The following is a 14,786-nucleotide window of genomic DNA, read 5'->3' as shown; positions in this document are numbered from 1 at the left end:
TCTGTCCGAAACAGGAAATAGCAGTGTGGTTAAGGTCCTCATGGCTGTTCCTTCATTTATTTTTGTCCTACCTTCTTCTTTGTCTCTCCTCCTGGAAGATTTTTGGAAACCTCAAAATCCTTTGAACATGGATTTCTGTTAGTAATACATTCCAAACGGTCAGACGAAATCATACAGAAACCGAAGCAATGTTTCCCATAAGAAACAATCTAAAGCCTAAATCCTAAACATTACCACAAATGTATAGAAAATAATTAGTTTCACAAGCAGAACATTATTGGAAATATAAATAAGTGCTGAATGTTAAGGATGAATAAACATTTAACATCACATTTACCTTTTGATTGAAACTTCTTGTTGTCAATGAGTGCAGAGAGAGAAGGGGAGAACCACACAGACGGCAGTTTTGTTTTAATACTATGGCATATTTCTTGAATTCAAGCGTTTTTCATATTCTATAATGTGCAACTTTATTTTGCTCTATGGTGGCATATTTTGCAGGCATACTTGATAAAATAAGCAAAAACGAGATGACACGCGGGTAAATAGATTAGATTGTTGAGCGAATTGTTTGGCCTCACGATAACAAACAGCATACAAAAACGAGGGCACAATTTTGGCAAAATTATTTGACAAAAACTGAATCATGCGAAAAGTGGCCCACCTCGGGCATTCGTTTAGTTGGTCAGAGATTGTCGAGAGCGACACTAATCAAGTTTTTTGACGTCTTTCAGAGTCCAGTTCCACCCTTCTAAAAGGATTATTTTCATCTCAAAGAGCAAAATAAAGATTGTTAGCTTTACATAACTAGCTATACATATACAGTTGCAATCAAAAGTGTACATACGCTTGTAAAGAGCATAATGTCATGGCTGTCTTGAGTTTCCAATAATTTCTACAACTTTTATTTTTTTGTGATAGAGTGATTGGAGCACATACTTGTTTGTTACAAAAAACATTCATGAAGTTTGGTTATTTTATGAATTTATTATGAGTCTACTGAAAATGTGAGCAAATCTGCTGGGTCAAAAGTATACATACAGCAATGTTAATATTTGCTTACATGTCCCTTGGCAAGTTTCACTGCAATAAGGTGTTTTTGGTAGCCATCCACAAACGTCTGGCAAGCATCTGGTTGAATATTTGACCACTCCTCTTGACAAAATTGGTTCAGTTCAGCTAAATTAGTTGGTTTTCTGACATGGACTTGTTTCTTCAGCATTGTCCACACGTTCAAGTCAGGACTTTGGGAAGGCCATTCTAAAACCTTAATTCTAGCCTGATTTAGCCATTCCTTTACCACTTTTGATGTGTGTTTGGGGTCATTGTCCTGTTGGAACACCCAACTGCGCCCAGCACCCAACCTTTGGGTTGATGATTTTAGGTTGTCCTGAAGAATTTGGAGGTAATCCTCCTTTTTCATTGTCCCATTTACTCTCTGTAAAGCACCAGTTCCATTGGCAGCAAAACAGGCCCAGAGCATATTAATACCACCACCATGCTTGACGGTAGGCTGGTGTTCCTGGAATTAAAGGCCTAACCTTTTCTTCTCCAAATATTTTGCTGGGTATTGTGGCCGAACAGCTCAATTTTTGTTTCATCTGACCACAGAACTTTCCTCCAGAAGGTTGTATCTTTGTCCATGTGTTGTCTGATGAAACGCCTTCATCACACACTGGCTAGACAACAACTCACTGTACGCTGGCATTGATCAGGCATCATTCTGCCGTTTGCAGCTTGTGCAAAACGCGGCTGCCCGTCTCCTCACCAGCACCAAAAAACGCGAGCACATCACCCCAGTCCTGGCCTCACTTTACTGGCTCCCTGTCCGTCACCGCATTGATTTTAAATTACTTTTAATTGTTTTTAAATCCCTAAATGGTCTGGCCCCACAATACCTGACCGAGCTTCTGCATCATCATACCTCGTCTAGAGCCCTAAGGTCAGCTGACCAACCGCTGTTGGCGGTCCCCAGTGCCAAGCTAAAGACCAGAGGGGACAGAGCCTTTTCCGTTGCCGCCCCTAAGCTCTGGAACAGCCTTTCCCTCCACATTAGGTCAGCCCAGAGCCTGGGGGTCTTCAAAACCCTTCTTAAAACCTACCTCTTCTCGCTGGCCTTTGACCTGAGCTGAGTCCGCCCACTAGGCCACCATTTCTAGTCCCCACCCTCTTCGTTTTACTTTTTTTTTTTTTTTTCAATTTGTCGCACTTTTTCTTATTTTTATTTTGCAATTTTTACTTTTTATTCAAACCCTTTTACCGTATTGCTTTTGCACTATCTTGTTTAGCTCATTCATTGTTTTTGTTTTTTTTTGCTCTATGCTTTTTAACTCGTAAAGCACTTTGGTCCAATTTAAAAATTGTTGTAACCGTGCTATATAAATAAAGTTGCCTTGCCATGCTCAAACGGAATACTCAACATCCTAAGTTTTTTTTTAAATTTATTTTAAGGACAAACATTCTAGAGTGCTTTAAAGGGGAACATTATCACAATTTCAGAATTGTTAAAACCATTAAAAATCAGTTCCCAGTGGCTTATTATATTTTTCGAAGTTTTTTTCAAAATTTTACCCATCACGCAATATCCCTAAAAAAAGCTTCAAAGTGCCTGATTTTAACCACCCGTCCATTTTCCTGTGACGTCACATAGTGATGCCAACACAAACAAACATGGCGGAAAGAACAGCAAGCTATAGCGACATTAGCTCGGATTCAGACTCGGATTTCAGCGGCTTAAGCGATTCAACAGATTACGAATGTATTGAAACGGATGGTTGTAGTGTGGAGGCAGGTAGCGAAAACGAAATTGAAGAAGAAACTGAAGCTATTGAGCCATATCGGTTTGAACCGTATGCAAGCGAAACCGACGAAAACGACACGACAGCCAGCGACACGGGAGAAAGTGAGGACGAATTCGGCGATCGCCTTCTAACCAAAGATTGGTATGTGTTTGTTTGGCATTAAAGGAAACTAACAACTATGAACTAGGTTTAAAGCATATGAAATACATTTGGCAACAACATGCACTTTGAGAGTGCAGACAGCCCAATTTTCATCAATTAATATATTCTGTAGACATACCCTCATGTCAGCAGGCCAGGGAAGCTAGGGTCGATATTCTTCTCTTGATCATCTTCGGGACGGTGTGAGCCAAGACATCCAGGGGGGTTTAGCTCGCTCGTCTGCGGGAACAAACTGCCGCCATTGCTTGCCGTGCTACCGAGGCCCTTTGTCCCTGAATTGCTCACACACTCCGGCAGATTCAATGGGGGTCTGGCGGCAGATTTCTTTGACTTTATCGTTGGAAATGCATCTGCTTTGAGTGTCGCAGGATATCCACACATTCTTGCCATCTCTGTCGTAGCATAGCTTTCGTCGGTAAAGTGTGCGGAACAAACGTCCAATTTCTTGCCACTTTCGCATCTTTGGGCCACTGGTGCAACTTGAATCCGTCCCTGTTCGTGTTGTTACACCCTCCGACAACACACCGACGAGGCATGATGTCTCCAAGGTACGGAAAACAGTCGAAAAAACGGAAAATAACAGAGCTGATTTGACTCGGTGTTTGAGAAAATGGCGGATTGCTTCCCGATGCGACGTCACGTTGTGACGTCATCGCTCCGAGAGTGAATATTAGAAAGGCGTTTAATTCGCCAAAATTCACCCATTTGGAGTTCGGAAATCGGTTAAAAAAATATATGGTCTTTTTTCTGCAACATCAAGGTATATATTGACGCTTACATAGGTCTGGTGATAATGTTCCCCTTTAAACAGTTGACAGTCAACATTGTTTTTTTAAACATGTCCTGACCATGAGGTGGCGCCTTTCAGAAGAGCAACTTCAGTCACACTTTGCATCACAACGTTCTAATTGACGTCTTCTCTCTGCAAAAGTCTGTTTAGCTCCCCGGTCACCTTGGCACCATGAGTTGGAGCTTTCTGACTCGTCTGCTGGATGAGATCTCCAACCACTCTACCTTTGTGGGGAAGATCTGGCTGACGGTGCTCATCATCTTCCGCATCGTGCTGACAGCAGTGGGCGGGGAAACTATCTACTACGACGAGCAGAGCAAGTTTGTCTGCAACACGCAGCAGCCGGGGTGTGAGAATGTTTGTTACGATGCCTTTGCGCCGCTCTCACACGTCCGATTCTGGATCTTTCAGGTGAGCGTCGGGTGACATGTTTAGGAGCTTAAATGAAGCGTGCCACTAATAAAGCATGTCTGCCGCAGGTGATCATGATCACTACTCCCACGATCATGTACCTGGGCTTCGCCATGCACAAGATTGCCCGCATGGAAGACTCTGACTACCGACCGCTACGTAACCGCAAGAAGAAAATGCCCATCATCAACCGTGGGGCGGTTCGGGACTACGAGGAGGCGGAGGACAATGGCGAGGAAGACCCCATGGTCGCAGAAGAGATCGAATTGGAGAAGCCAGACAAAGCAGAGAAAAGTAGTTTGCCATTGTTTTCATTTTCAGCATTCTTATTCTATAAAATGATTGCATTTTAACGTTGGATTGTAAAGGTAAGGGTTTAAAAACTTAAGCTATGGAAGAGAAGCACTTCTACACTGTGTTTGGTCAAATGAACAAGGATTGCATCAGATGAATATTTGCTGTGATATTATGTAGTAGATCCTGGCTTGCATTCCAAGGCCTCCTTGCAAAATAATTGACGCACACATGACGAGAAAAGCTTCTCTGCCAGGACCTATCACCTAAAAGTAGAGATGTCCGATAATGGCTTTTTTGCCGATATTGTCCAACTCTTAATTACCGATTCCGATATCAACCGATACCGATATATACGGTCGTGGAATTAACACATTATTATGCCTAATTTTGTTGTGATTCCCCGCTGGATGCATTAAACAATGTAACTTTACCATGAATTGATTTACGTGGACCCCGACTTAAACAAGTTGAAAAACTCATTCGGGTGTTACCATTTAGTGGTCAATTGTACGGAATATGTACTGTACTGTGCAATCTACTAATACAAGTTTCCATCAGTCAATCAAAAACAAGGTTTTCCAAAATAAGAGAACAACTTCAACTCCAGTTATGGAAAAAAGTGCCAACATGGCACTGCCATATTTATTATTGAAGTCACAAAGTGCATTATTTTTTTTAACATGCCTCAAAACAGCAGCTTGGAATTTGGGACATGCTTTCCCTGAGATAATCCTGATACTCAGTACAACTATGGGAAATACTATACTTTGACTTTCACAAAGTGCATTATTTTATTTTATTTTTTTAAACATACTTCAAAACAACAGCTACAAAAACAATGAAGGCACACAGCTTCAGTCCAGAGTATACTAGAGCATATGTGGGTAACCCCCCTCCCCTAGAGGGGGGGGGGTTACCCACATATGCGGTCCTCTCCAAGGTTTCTCATAGTCATTCACATCGACGTCCCACTGGGGTGAGTTTTTCCTTGCCCGTATGTGGGCTTTGTACCGAGGATGTCGTTGTGGCTTGTGCAGCCCTTTGAGACACTTGTGATTTAGGGCTATATAAATAAAGATTGATTGATTGATTGATTGATTGAGCATACTTGCCAACCTTGAGACCGCTCGTTAATCAACCATCGAGCTGGCTTACTTGTCGCCTCCGTTCGCTCTGAGCCACAACGTTGACGGCTGTTTACTTTGTTGCTAATCATATTTACAATCCAAACTCTTAGTTCTGAACCACTTGTAGGTCTATAGTATTTATTCGTAGCCAGCGATGTGACATATTGTAAACAAAGGTTAACAACACCAGAAGTGTATTACCCGAGGGGGCGTGGCTACAAGATCGTTGCCAAATGGGAAATGTTTTTCTGAGTTCTTTGCATGCATGTTGTAGAAGTTGACATTACATTTTCAATGATAGACGGATAGTACTTTATTGATTCCTCCAGGAGAGTTCCCTCAGGAAAATTAAAATTCCAGCAGCATTTAAAATTTAAAAAGTAAATAATAGGGGTATAAATGGAAACAAAATAGAAAAATATTACAATAAAAATAAAAAACAACAATGAGAATAAAAATATAACAGTAAAATAAGAATATAACAAGAGAAACTAGGCAGTAGTGACCATGTTATGAAAAAGTATTGCACTGTTATTGTTTTGCATCCCCTGTCATCCTAGTACCCCTCTCCCCCCTCAGAGAGGAGTTGTACAGTCTAATGGCGTGTGGGACAAAGGAGTTTTTGAGTCTATTAGTCCTGCACTTGGGATGAAGCAGTCTAGAACTGAACAGGCTCCTCTGGCTACTGATAACAGTATGCAGAGGGTGACTGGCATCATCCAGGATGCTCACTAGTTTTTCCACAGTCCTCTTCTCTGCCACCGTCACCAGTGAGTCCAGTTTTATTCCCATCGTAGAACCGGCCCGCCTGATCAGTTTCTCCAGTCTGGAGCTGTCCTTCTTAGATGTAGTACAGAACACTGGCAACCACAGACTGGTAGTACATCCACAAGAGTTTTTTTTACAGATGTTGAAGGAGCGCAGCCTCCTCAGGAAGTACAGCCTTCTCTGTCCGTTAACAGTCTAATAACGTTAGTAAATTATCGACAAAAAAAATTAATTCTGTCGTGCATGACCATGGAACACGTAAGTGTCTAAAAGACAGCAAAAGAGGTTGGTAGATAAAAAATACCGTATTTTTCGGACTATAAGTCGTAGTTTTTTTCATAGTTTGGCCGGGGGTGCGACTTATACTCAGGAGCGTCTTATGTGTGAAATTATTAACACATTACTGTAAAATATCAAATAATATTCTTTAGCTCATTCACGTAAGAGACTAGACGTTTAAGATTTCATGGGATTTAGCGATTAGGAGTGACCGATTGTTTGGTAAACGTATAGCATGTTCTATATCTGGGGTCTCAAACTCAATTTACCTGGGGGTCACTGGATGCAGAAACTGGGTGAGGCTCGGCCGCAAGAAAAGATTTCTTTAAAAAAATCTAGCATGCACTTTTTAATGAATTCCATTTCTTTGAATGGCTTTCCCGCCCTAGCAACCATGTAGCTAGCTTTGACTGCTGCATCGCTCTTTTCGGTTGCTTTCTTGAAGAAATGTTGTTGCCTCAGTAGACTGGTTTTAGAATGTGCAAATTAGGCGGGGTTTGGAGGTAGCGGGGGTGTATATTGTAGCCCGGAAGAGTTAGGGCTACAAAGGATTCTGGGTATTTGTTCTGTTATGTTTATGTTGTGTTACGGTGCGGATGTTCTCCCGAAATGTGTTTGTCATTCTTGTTTGGTGTGGGTTCACGGTGTGGCGCATATTTGTAACAGTGTTAAAGTTGTTTGTACGGCCACCCTCAGTGTGACCTGTATGGCTGTTGATCAAGTATGTCTTGCAGTCACTTACGGGCTGTAGAGGACGCTAAAGGCAGTGCCATCACGGCACGCCCTCAATATTGTCGAGAGCCATATACCACACCGTGATTGGTAGATTCCTTCAGCTCTGCACACAACGCTGTCAAGCGCCATTCATTTAAAACTCGCGGGCCGCACTAACATCAAACTTTCATATCAAGGTGGGGGCCGCAAAATAAAGTCTCGCGGGCCACGTGTCTGAGACCCCTGTTCTATATGTTATAGTTATTTGAATGACTCTTACCATAATATGTTACGTTAACATACCAGTTGGTTATTTATGCCTCATATAACGTACACTTATTCAGCCTGTTGTTCACTATTCTTTATTTGTTTTAAATTGCCTTTCAAATGTCTATTCTTGGTGTTGGCTTTTATCAAATACATTTCCCCAAAAAATGCGACTTATACTTTTTTCCCTTCTTTATTATGCATTTTTGGCCGGTGCGACTTATACTCCGAAGCGATTTATACTCCGAAAAATACGGTAAATCTAAAGTTAAAGTATAGTGTATAAATGCAATGGCAGGAAATGTAGTCTCGATTTTCAACATTTTCTTTCGGGGTTTGTGTGCACAAGACATCGACACAATGTTGATTATACGTACATGTACTGACTTTGAAACAACGATGCAAAATAGTTTAATTTGTAAATTGACACATAACGTTAACATTGGTTCCACGTTGTTGGTTGGGAAATGACCAAATTTCAATAATCAAATCAACGTCACACTGCAAAAAGTCAGTGTTCAAAAACAAGAAAAAATAATAATACAAAAATTAGGGTTATTTTACTTGAACTAAGCAACATTATCTGCCAATAGAACAAGAAAATTCGGCTTGTCAAGACTTTCCAAAACAAGTAAAATTAGCTAACCTCAATGAACCCAAAAATACTTTAAAATAAGTATATTTTCAAAAATAACATGTGCACTTTTCTTGGTAGAAAAAAAAAATTGACCTTTTTGCTCAATATGTTGAAAAATATTCTTAAATAAGTAAATGCTAGTGCCATTATCTTGACTCGGCATCATGATTTTTTTTTCATGCTTGAAGTAATAAATGATTACTAAAGTAGTTTTATACTTGTGAGTGTTGATGACACAGCTTTGCTACAGTTGATATTCTAGATTCAAGCATGTTTTACTCAATATAGGTCATCAAATATGTAATATCTTACTGAGATCATTTAGGACCAAAACCCTTAAAACAAGTAAAACACTCTAACATAAAATCTGCTTAGTGAGAAGAATGATCTTATCAGACAGAAAATAAGCAAATATCACCCTTGTTTGAGATATTTAATCTTACTTAGATTTCAGTTTTTGCAGTGCACAACCTGACGTTGAATAAGCGTTGTCAAAAAGCATGTTGTTTTAACATATTTGTTGTAGAATATTGGTTGGAAAATGACCAAAATTCAATGGTCAGAACTCAACATTGATTAAATGTCGTCAAAAAGAATGTTCCAATGTTAGGTTTGAGTCGCTCGTCGTCAGGACCTAATACAACAAGTTTTAAATGTTGTTTTAATGTCTTGTGTATGCTGGGGGGCAGCACTTTGTGCTGATACATGTTTCCTTTTTGCAATTGTACTCACATTCTTGTAAGTTACAGTATACCTGTTAGAGTACATTCTGCTGGATTCACAGCTGCAGCACTTCTTTGGCCTGCAGTTAGAGACAAAAATCTCTAAAGATGTACTTTTTGAAGCAGAAAAAAATGTGTCTTGATATGCGGGGGAATGCAAAACTGCGACTAGGCGGGGCTCTACTGCAATGATAACGTCTGTATTTTACCTTGGCAAGTGTGTAAATTCCATTTTGGAGTCTAAAAACAACAATTTGTCTTTCCACTTTCAAGCTTCGGGAGAGAAGAAGCACGACGGACGGCGTCGCATCTTGCGAGACGGCCTCATGAAAGTCTACATATGCCAGCTGGTGTGGCGCTCCATATTCGAAGTGAGCTTCCTCTGTGGCCAGTACGTCCTGTACGGCTTCGAGGTGATCCCCTCGTATGTGTGCACCCGCTCGCCCTGCCCGCACACCGTGGACTGCTTCGTGTCTCGGCCCACGGAGAAAACCATCTTCCTGCTGGTCATGTACGTGGTGTCCTTCCTCTGCCTGGTCCTGACCGTTTTTGAAATCGTCCACTTGGGCATCGGCGGCGTCCGCGACAACTTCCGCAGGCGCAGCGCCCTCCGGTCAGTCGCGCTCTCCTCCTCGCATGCCTTAGCCTCAGCGCCGCCCGGATATCACGCCGCCATGAAAAAGGGAGAAAAAGTCGGGCTGAGGAACTCGCCAGCGGGCGATTCTGGTATGGACAGTTTCGGTGACGAGGCCAACTCATCCCGGGACCTGGAGCGGTTGCGCAGGCACTTGAAGCTGGCACAGCAGCACCTGGACCAGGCCTACCACACGGAGGAGGGAAACCCCTCACGCAGCAGCAGTCCGGAGGTCCACACTGCAGCACAAACGCCGGCTGAGCAGAACCGCCTCAATTTTGCCCAAGAAAAGCACCAAGAGGCGAGCGAAAAAGGTAATCACCTTCTGTACACCAAAGAGTGGGTTTGTCTGGCTATCTGAAACTTCTTTTCAACACTTGTTAGGCCTTTTCTCCAACAGTAAATTAAAGGGGAACATTATCACCAGACCTATGTAAGCGTCAATATATACCTTGATGTTGCAGAAAAAAAAGACCATATATTTTTTTAACCGATTTCCGAACTCTAAATGGGTGAATTTTGGCGAATTAAACGCCTTTCTAATATTCGCTCTCGGAGCGATGACGTGACGTCACATCGGGAAGCAATGCGCCATTTTCTCAAACACCGAGTCAAATCAGCTCTGTTATTTTCCGTTTTTTCGACTGTTTTCCGTACCTTGGAGACATCATGCCTCGTCGGTGTGTTGTCAGAGGGTGTAACAACACCAACAGGGACGGATTCAAGTTGCACCAGTGGCCCAAAGATGCGAAAGTGGCAAGAAATTTGTTGTTCCGCACACTTTACCGACGAAAGCTATGCTACGACAGAGATGGCAAGAATGTGTGGATATCCTGCGACACTCAAAGCAGATGCATTTCCAACGATAAAGTCAAAGAAATCTGCCGCCAGACCCCCATTGAATCTGCCGGAGTGTGTGAGCAATTCAGGGACAAAGGACCTCGGTAGCACGGCAAGCAATGGTGGCAGTTTGTTCCCGCAGACGAGCGAGCTAAACCCCCTATCGACCCTAGCTTCCCTGGCCTGCTGACATCAACTCCAAAACTGGACAGATCAGCTTTCAGGAAAAGAGCGCGGATGAGGGTATGTCTACAGAATAATTTAATTGATGAAAATTGGGCTGTCTGCACTCTCAAAGTGCATGTTGTTGCCAAATGTATTTCATATGCTGTAAACCTAGTTCATAGTTGTTAGTTTCCTTTAATGCCAAACAAACACATACCAATCGTTGGTTAGAAGGCGATCGCCGAATTCGTCCTCGCTTTCTCCCGTGTCGCTGGCTGTCGTGTCGTTTTCGTCGGTTTCGCTTGCATACGGTTCAAACCGATATGGCTCAATAACTTCAGTTTCTTCTTCAATTTCATTTTCGCTACCTGCCTCCACACTACAACCATCCGTTTCAATACATTCGTAATCTGTTGAATCGCTTAAGCCGCTGAAATCCGAGTCTAAATCCGAGCTAATATCGCTATAGCTTGCTGTTCTTTCCGCCATGTTTGTTTGTGTTGGCTTCACTATGTGACGTCACAGGAAAATGGACGGGTGTATATAACGATGGTTAAAATCAGGCACTTTGAAGCATTTTTTAGGGATATTGCGTGATGGGTAAAATTTTGAAAAAAACTTCGAAAAATATAATAAGCCACTGGGAACTGATTTTTAATGGTTTTAACCCTTCTGAAATTGTGATAATGTTCCCCTTTAAGTGGGTTCCCGCAATAAGAACGCGATAACAGACTTTATCTATCCCACATTGGCGAAATTCCATGGTTGCTGCATGTGTGAAATTGTGAACAAGACAAAAAAATAAACGTGACTTAATATGAAACATTTAATGAAAGAGTAAAAAGTAATACAAATGAAGAAGGAAGGTAATACCGTATTTTTCTGAGTATAAGTCGCTCCGGAGTATAAGTCGCTCCGGCCGAAAATGCATAATAAAGAAGGAAGAAAACATATTAGTCGCATTTTTGGGGAAATTCATTTGATAAAACCCAACACCAAGAATAGACATATGAAAGGCAATTTAAAATAAATAAAGAATAGTGAACATCAGGCTGAATAAGTGTACGTTATATGAGGCATAAATAACCAACTGAGAACGTGCCTGGTATGTTAACGTAACATATTATGGTAAGAGTCATTCAAATAACTATAACATGCTGTAATAACTTGAAGTAAATAATGAAGATTAAAAACCAATTACAAATAAAAAATTCACCAAAAAATTAACTAAAAGCTTACCTTGTTTATATATATATATATATATATATATATATATATATATATATATATATATATATATATATATATGTATATATATATATGTATATATATATATAATGTTGTAAATTAAAAAAAACTTTATATATCCAGAAAGGGTGGTCTAGAAAGGCATTTTTTGGAGGTCTCAAGAAGGTAACAAATACGTGTGTGTGTGTGTGTGTGTGTGTGTGTGTGTGTGTGTGTGTGTGTGTGTTTTAAAAGTGCTCCCCCCTCTGGTCAACATATGAAATAACAAGTGTGTGTAAAAATTTGAAGTGCTCCCCCTCTGGTCAACATCTGTAATAAGTGTGTGTAAAAAAAATTGAAATGCGCCCCCTTTAGCCACGATTAATAAAAAAAATAAAAATAAAATAAAATAAAAAAATAATAAAAAATATATATATATAGATATATATATACATATTTATTTATATATATATATATATATATATATATATATATTTATATATATATATATATATATGTGTGTGTGTGTGTGTGTGTGTGTGTGTGTATATGTATATATATATATATATATATATATGTGTGTGGGAAAAAAATCACAAGACTACTTCATCTCTACAGGCCTGTTTCATGAGGGGTTCCCTCAATCATCAGGAGATTTTGATTGAGGGAACCCCTCATGAAACAGGCCTGTAGAGATGAAGTAGTCTTGTGATTTTTTTCCCACACATACATATATTGCGCTCTACTACGGTATCGAGCACTATTTTTTGGATAACCTTATTAAGACATATATATGTATGTATTTGTGTGTGTGTGTGTGTATATAATATATATATATATATATATATGTGTGTGTGTGTATGTATGTGTGTGTGTGTGTGTGTGTGTGTGTATATATATATATATATGTGTGTATATATATATATATATTTATATACACACCTATATATATAAAAATATATACACACACACACACATATATATATATATATATATATATATATATATATATATATATATATATATATATATATGTGTGTGTGTGTGTGTGTGTGTGTGTGTGTGTGTGTGTGTGTGTGTGTATAGAGACATACTGTAATAACTTGAAGTAAATAATGAAGATTAAAAACCAATTACAAACAAAAAATTCACCCCAAAAAAATGTGTGTTTGTGTGTGTGTGTGTTAGAGAAACCAACCTTGTTTTTGTTTTTTAAATGATTTTTGTCTTCTTTCCAGAAACACATACCTGAAGCTGCTTCCTGACCCAAACTTCTGTGCCGCCATTCCCACTGGCCTTTATCACACTAGATTGGGGAACATCTGGGAATGCAGTCTGACCACAGAGAGAGAAACAAAGTGCGTGTCTGAGGGGAAAACAAAAAAAAAAAGAGAAAGAAATGTGCCTTTCAGTATTGTGATGTCTGTTGAGAAGAATATGGTTCATCTTGAAAGGTGACTCCAAACTAACTGAGCGCACCCAAGGCAGAACGTGGTCGCGCTCGCCAGTTGTTGTTTATTTGGCCCACACATCCCAGTTGATTCCTCGTGGTGTTGTCTGAGCTGCCACCTCCTCTGATCACCTTCCTTTTTTTTACCAGACGAGGTTTGTTGAGGCTCATCAAGCTGTTTCTCTCTTCATTCCTCCATGTTTCTCCCAAAAGGCCACAATGTTTACCTGGGAAATGCTTGAATTTTTTACGGTGCAGAAATTCCCCCCAATTTTGTTGTTTTCAATTACAACACTTCTCCTTTTGCTTTAAGTGGGAGCTTTCCCCCCGCCAGAAGGACGCTCCTATAAATGATTCATCATCTCCAGTCTGGAAAAGTGGTTTTCTCTAAGCAGCTGCTAATCCTGCTCATCTGGGTGACAACTGCATCCTGCTCTAACACATTCCTCTTTGATGACACATCATTTTCCATCACTGGCACGCGTGGTCTGCCTTCATGCTCCAACACGGACGCTTCGTCTCCCGAGTGACAGAACTGACCGTTTGATCAGGTGAGCTGACGCTTTATGCCGCCTTCTCCGTCACTTTATAGATGTTTGGACTGGAAGACGGAGCCTGCTACATTGTTAATCATCTCACTTCTCTCTTTTTTTTGGTATTTCAGTTTTATAATACAACTCAGTTTTGGAAAGAAAAAAAAAATAACAGGCAATTTTTGTAGTGTTAAAATGTAGAGATTATTTTTTTTCTTGAGAGTTAATAAATATATTTGAAAAGAGTTAGATTTTGTTTGTGGTCTTGAATCGACACTTGACTAAACTCTCCATAATGTGGGCTTTGAACAAAAACGGTAACACTTTACTATGGGGAACACATGTTCACCATTGATTAGTTGCTTATGAACATGAAAATTAGTAACATATTGGCTCTTAATTAGTCATTAATTCCTATTAATGCCTTATGGTAACACTTTATTATGGGGAATATATTCACCATTAATTAGTTGCTTATTAACATGGAAATTAGTAAGAAAATTAGCTCTTAGTCATTATTAAGTACTTATTAATGCCTTATGGTGACACTTTACTATGGGGAACATATTCACCATTAATTAGTTGCTTATGAACATGAAAATTAGTAACATTGGCTCTTAATTAGTCATTAATTCCTATTAATGCCTTATGGTAACACTTTATTATGGGGAATATATTCACCATTAATTAGTTGCTTATTAACATGGAAATTAGTAAAAAAATTAGCTCTTAGTCATTATTAAGTACTTATTAATGCCTTATGGTGACACTTTACTATGGGGAACATATTCACCATTAATTAGTTGCTTATGAACATGAAAATTAGTAACATATTGGCTCTTAATTAGTCATTAATACCTATTAATGCCTTATGGTAACACTTTATTATGGGGAATATATCCACCATTAATTAGTTGCTTATTAACATGGAAATTAGTAACAAATTAGCTCTTAGTCATTAT

General features: G+C 39.8%; 1 protein-coding gene across 1 annotated transcript in view; it reads left to right on the top strand.

Moving 5' to 3' along the window:
- Positions 1-14,058, top strand: part of LOC133622511 (gap junction gamma-1 protein-like) — a 31,296-nt gene extending 17,238 nt beyond the window's left edge. The window contains exons 2-5 of the mRNA XM_061985328.2: positions 3,895-4,164; positions 4,233-4,458; positions 9,249-9,923; positions 13,080-14,058. Of these exons, the coding sequence (XP_061841312.1) occupies positions 3,925-4,164; positions 4,233-4,458; positions 9,249-9,923; positions 13,080-13,093 (1,155 nt within the window). The 5' untranslated portion in view covers positions 3,895-3,924 and the 3' untranslated portion in view covers positions 13,094-14,058. The remainder of the gene's footprint in view (positions 1-3,894; positions 4,165-4,232; positions 4,459-9,248; positions 9,924-13,079) is intronic.
- Positions 14,059-14,786: the final 728 nt, after the last annotated feature.

The sequence above is a fragment of the Nerophis lumbriciformis genome, linkage group LG23, assembly GCF_033978685.3.
Source record: "Nerophis lumbriciformis linkage group LG23, RoL_Nlum_v2.1, whole genome shotgun sequence".
NCBI lineage: Eukaryota > Metazoa > Chordata > Actinopteri > Syngnathiformes > Syngnathidae > Nerophis > Nerophis lumbriciformis.
Note: the sequence above shows the minus strand (reverse complement) of the source record. Positions and strands in the feature narration are given on the sequence as shown.